This window comes from Ylistrum balloti, unplaced genomic scaffold (genome assembly GCF_031769215.1).
Source record: "Ylistrum balloti isolate Yb309-2 unplaced genomic scaffold, AGI_CSIRO_Ybal_v1 Utg369566, whole genome shotgun sequence".
Taxonomy (NCBI): Eukaryota; Metazoa; Mollusca; class Bivalvia; order Pectinida; family Pectinidae; genus Ylistrum; species Ylistrum balloti.
Genome location: NW_026781864.1, coordinates 943,969 through 949,968, shown reverse-complemented (window position 1 = coordinate 949,968; position 6,000 = coordinate 943,969). Strand labels below are relative to the sequence as shown.

The 6,000-nt window shown below is 37.3% G+C and overlaps 1 protein-coding gene across 1 annotated transcript in view; it reads right to left on the bottom strand.

Annotated features, from left to right (window-relative positions):
* Positions 1-771: 771 nt before the first annotated feature.
* The window catches only part of LOC132555630 (sodium- and chloride-dependent GABA transporter ine-like), a 69,352-nt gene continuing 64,123 nt past the window's right edge, over positions 772-6,000 (bottom strand). The window contains exons 10-15 of the mRNA XM_060220016.1: positions 5,785-5,897; positions 5,314-5,454; positions 3,276-3,375; positions 2,797-2,897; positions 1,971-2,141; positions 772-1,318 (exon numbers count right to left, since the gene is read on the bottom strand). Of these exons, the coding sequence (XP_060075999.1) occupies positions 1,166-1,318; positions 1,971-2,141; positions 2,797-2,897; positions 3,276-3,375; positions 5,314-5,454; positions 5,785-5,897 (779 nt within the window). The 3' untranslated portion in view covers positions 772-1,165. The remainder of the gene's footprint in view (positions 1,319-1,970; positions 2,142-2,796; positions 2,898-3,275; positions 3,376-5,313; positions 5,455-5,784; positions 5,898-6,000) is intronic.

Below are 6,000 nucleotides of genomic sequence, written 5' to 3'. Positions count from 1 at the left end.
TTCCTGTGAAGGAGGCATGAAGGTCGTTTGAAAGTAATAATCTAAACAGAATTATTTTGCAGTGACCTTGACCTTTGAACCCCATGACCCAAAAATAACTCCCACACAAGCCCTTTCTTCAAAGAAGCATCGGGTGAAAGTTTGAGAGAAAAACTTGCAACAGAACATTAGATACTGTGCTGAAACAAATCATAAGAGATCGACAGACATCATGATTACAATTATAGGACTTCTGCATCTTTCAATGTGGGTCCCTGACAAAGTCAACATATCTAACAAAAAACTTGTAAACTCCAATTGTCGATCCATGATTCAGATAAAAGTGTTGTACACATTGTATCTATCATTGTTTAATATTTTCATGGAGCTCAAATTTCAGGGTTTTTTTTTTAAAGAAATATGTATGTTTTTGTTGGCACTTGATTTCGTGGTTAAATCTTCTTCAAACTCCTTTAATGCTATAATGTCAACTTATATCTGTTGTGAATTTATAAATTTTATCTACATTACCAACAAATTCAACAAAAAAGTACCCTATAGAAATTAATGTGATTTTACAGCATGTCAACAAGATTCCTACATTAATTCAACATCAAGCAGTTCCTACAGAATTCCCTTATACTGTTTAACCTAATGGAGCCAAGTCTCAGTAGTTTGATTGTAACATAAGTTACTAATTCCCTTATACTGTTTAAACTGATGGAGTCAAGTCTCAGTAGTTTGATTGTAAAATGAGATACTTATCAAAGTTTGGTCACACTGGTTGTAACAAAACATTTTCTCAACTCAAGCTCAAATGATGAAAACTAGGTCTACAAAATGCAATATAAAAGTACATCTTCACCAAATTATCAAACAATAAGAAAAAAATCCAAACAGGAAAATCAATTCTGGTGCTTTTGAAGTATGAAATGTGATTTGTATAAACTGAACATTGCACCAGAGCTATATATAGGTTCTTGGAGCTGTCGTTTTCAAGGAATAGCTACATAACAATTTTGCAGAATTTCTCCATCACTGAAGAATGGTTTTTATGTGGAGGATTTGACAAAAATAAATTAGTTAATATGCATGTGTGATATTGAGAAGTGAAATATTTTGAAAGTAAATGAAAATACAAAAATAGAAAATGGATTTCAATGTCTATATGCCACCCTCACAGGAATCAAACTTTCGTAGTCGTATCAAGGTCTGGTTTATTCAGCGGCTCTTTCTCCGGGATTTTGCCGTTTGAAATGACAATATCACCAGTGTAGTAAGATGTATTAGATGGTAGCACACTGTCAGGTAGGGGAGACTTCAGCGTGTTCTTGAATCTCTGAAACATTACATCAAATTTATAAAGTTTTATATAGATCCATACATTACACCTATAACTTCAAGCACCATATCCTTTCGTTAAGGGAACGAAGATGGATACCATTACAGATTAAATTAAACTTGTAAAAACTTATTTCCTTGAATTTATAGTAAATAATCTCCCCTTTTAACTGTAAATTGCCTCCTATATACCAACATTAAGTAATATACCCAGCTATAAATTATCTATAGCTGAAAGATTTAAAGATTCCTATTTCAAAATCATATATTGTCTTAAAAAATAGCTCTGCAAGCGCGGGCAATACTCCACAGCCTTATTATAAAGTTGGAAATGTGTGGTTGGGGCGAGTGGAAAGTTATCTCAAGAATGGGTTGTATAGGTCCATAGGCCCAACATCCCCAGTGAAAATGGTGATGACCGGTGATGTAGTTTTTGAGATAATAAGCGGTATGTAATTTTGGACGGACGGACGCCGTGCATGCTCAACCTTTCGGGCTGTGGGGTAACTAGAGTGAAATTTCCTTTACTACATCTCACTTTTGTTTTCAAACGTGCACTGTGTACTGATTGGGTTGAATATGAAACTTGTCAATTTCCATTACATATTATACCTACTTTATACAAAATTACATGAAGTCTTTGATCTTACCTGCCATAAGTTGTCTCCCTTGGCCATGTAGAATGCGTGAATCATGCCCAAAGGTACACATATCACCGACAACAATGCAAAGAACCAACCAAGCGCACTGGCCCAAACTGGGTAGGTGTAGTTAGCTAGTTGGAATGGTTTGTACATAACCATACTGAACAGCCAGATAACCTGTAAATAAAACACAATTACAGAGAACTTCAGACAAAACACTTAAAAAGTCCTTTTTATAATTTGGCACAAATTTTTGCGGTTTGACCAAAAGCATAAAGCAAAAATTGATGTATTTTTCTTACAAAAGTTTTGGGATTTGGACTATTTGACTAAGTATTCTCTTTAACTATCACCTTTATTGTTGAGGGATCCATTTTTTCACATTTCCATCCTTAGAATTAAGAATTTTTACATCACGATTTCTAACTTTTAAAAAACGGAATCTTAAAATTTGAATTTAAACTTTTCTGCTTCATGTTACAAGATACACATTTATCTGTCTATCAGCAAAACATAGAGAACTGTGTACAAGTGTTATTTTTGTAATCCATGGAAGTCATGTTGAGATAATGTTCTTGGTAAACATAAATTAAGGTTTTCTTTAGGCAGGCTAATTTTAGGCATACCTTGAGTTCTTTCCCATGTTCAATAATTTTCTTCATTTAATCCCATGTTTCTACATATGAACAAAACATTTACATTTCATACTTGCTGATATCTACCAAAAGGTTGCCCAAACCGTTAAAACCCAGAATGTTGAATGTTATTCAGACAAAAGTACAACATATCAGGGAGCAAACCAGTCTCTGAAGTAATATCATTATCTACTTACAAATATCAGGATTGGAGAGACAAAGTACCAGCAGAAAGTGAAGAACCGATTCGGTCGGCTGCCATTCATTTCTTTAACATTGTTGGAAAGTCGATTTGCACCTGTGTAAGTTTAAAATAAATGAAATAACCACATGATTCACATCAAAATTAATAAATATTTAACATCTCCAGCAATAATTGAACAATTGCATTTCTCAAGAAATAAGTCTGTGGCAGCGAACATATTTCCTCAGATTTATAGTTATGGAGGTGGGCTTATTACAGAACAACATGCGTGGGCAACGAATAAATAAAAACTGATTATAGTCATGGAGATGGGCTTGGTACAGAACAACAGGCCTGGGGATGAAAAATTAACATCCAAATTATCATAATGGAGATGGGCTTACTACAGGACAACAGGCCTGGGGATGAACACCTTGTACTTACAGTCATGGAGGTGACTGTTTGTGTAACTAGGTAGTGTGGTGTACATACCATAAATCCATGTAATGGCAATCACCTCAAAAAAGGCGAGATACATGAGAGACACAGCTGCAGCATAATGGTCGAGGAGGGAGAAGAAATACAGTCCTCCCTGGAAAAGTACAAATAAACTATGTAAAGGATACAATATCTCTGATCACATCTGACATGATAATGTGTTCATTATACAACAACTGTTAACCAGACATATACTAAACAAAAAAAGAAAGGTAACACTACTTTATTCTATGATTAATTAATTAACCCCTTCATAAATCTTTACCAATCATGTACGAATAAAGTAATTGATCAATTCTGATAAAACTGCAGTCATGGTTCATTATAAAACTTTGCGTTCAGTTGATTTTATTCGACTGTAAAGGACGTTGGGGTCAATTTCAAAGGTAACACCATTAGTAACGGGTATGGCCAACCGTTTGCGAAGTAAACAGCATTGCAGCATCGTTGCATGGAACTCGTAAACCGGCGGATAATTCAAGGAGAGATGTTGTTCCATTCAGCGATCAAGGCTTGGGCCAGCTCCTGCAAGTTTGACGGCTGATTTTGACGTTCTCTCAAGAACATCCCAGACACGCTCAATCGGTGACAAATAAGGTGATTTAGATGGCCAATCTAACACCTGTATGTTATTCTGCTGCAAGAAAGTTCTGCTGACGCAACTGGTGTGCGCTGGTGCGTTATCCTGTTGAAAAATGGCGCCAACGCCATGGCGTCTTAAGAATGGCAGAACCACTGGTCTTAAAATTTCATCCCGTTATCGAATGCTGGTTAAATTGCCATTTAACACAACAAGCCTGGTACGAGTCCCCCCACAAATACCCCAAACCATTACACTTCCGCCGCCAAAGCAGTCCCGTTCTGCGACGCAGCAGTTCGCAAAACCTCGTCGCCTCCACACTCTGCGCCTTCCGTCACAGTGTTGCAGACAAAACCTGGACTCATCTGAAAACAACATTGTTCCATTGTCGTAAGGCCCAACGACGGTGAACACGGGTCCAGTTACGCTGATTATTATGGTGATGTCGCAACAAATTGGGTCCAGTGTAGGGACGCCGCACTTTCAATTGGTAGGCCCTCAACCTGTTGCGAACTGTTTGAGGAGACACACGACGCCCAAACAATGTCCCTGTAGTCTCTACTGCGGTTACGAATCGATTGCGCAAGTGTATCAATCGTATACGATGGTCATCCCTGGCGGTCATTTTATGGGGTCGGCCGCTTCGGGAACGATCGGATGTTGACCCAGTTTGGTTTACACAACTTACCAACTGGCAAATTGTCTTAACACTGCAACCAAAATGCCGTGCAACTTCACGGCGAGACTCCCCAGCCTGGATCATGCCTACTGCCCTTTCTCTCTGTGCTTGTGACAGCCGGGGCATAATGATAAAGTTGATAGATAGCAAGATTCGGTGATTTCTAAGTCCTAAGGATCTAAGGAACAGTTGTCAGTTTGAATGTTTATGAAATTCAAGCGAAGATACAAGTTAGTTGTTTTCACTCATTTACAGGTATTCGCCAAGGAAACATGTTAACCTTTCTTTTTTTGTTGAGTATATACCTAATATCAATCACTTTTGACCTGAATCAACATGTAATGGCATCCTATCAGAGAACCTGCAGAAAACCCACATGATCAGACAAGTGACTCCCTACCTTTAAGTGCTTCATCCAAGAATTACACTCAAATTGCCCTGGTGAATGGTGATATAGGTCAAAGGTCAAAATATATGCCAGGGTGACCTAATTTCGGATACATTACACACCACCTTTTCAAGGCAAACCCATACCCCAAAGTTCCAATGGCAGGTAGTGTAGGATATTCAGTCCTGACAAAATAGTGGAAGGCTAGATAGATGAAGGGATGGACAGAAGGATGGATGGAAGGTTATGTGTTACTATGTGGAATATAAGAACCTAACCTGTTGAGAGGTTTTCAAAATATGACACCAATTCAGAATAGAACGTGAAGGGACATGAGTAACACTATATTCCTACCATAAAATGGCAGAACCCAGTTTTTACACACCTGTGCCACATTAGGCAGTCCACATAAGAAAGAGAAGGCACAAACGATGAAAACCAGGACCTCTTTACGCTTAAGGTACTTCTTCACCTGTTTCCCAAAGTGGTCATTCAGGGTTGTCACAATCACTTCCACAGATGCAAACTGACAAAAACAAAATATTAAACTGTCAAAGGTTGGTATTTCAACTGCATCCATCTTAAAAATGATTTTTCCAACTGAAACAACCATTTCTATGGCTTGAATCTTGCTGTCATAGGATAGAATATATAACATTTTTAATTTTTTATTTTCTTACAAAAATGAATCTAAAAATCTTACCATGCTATGAAACTGATATTTTGCAGCATCAGCAGCAAATTTATTCTGTCAGTAATCAGTGTATCTGTCAGTGATCTGTTTATCTGTCTGTAATTTATGTCAGTTATCAATTTTTCATCATGAATCTGTCTTTCTATCGAGTACGAAACTCACCTGACTGTCTATACCTAGACAGATAAGCATGAAGAAGAAGACAATGGAGAAAAGTTGTGGGACAGGCATGGTTGTGAAGGCCTCTGGGTAAATTATGAACACAAGCCCTGGACCTATACAGGAAATACAACATTCAATTAGATTCTTTTTAATATCACATCTCTTATTGTCATCCTTCACTTTATCAATATTTATCAATATCTTCTTAAAACACAA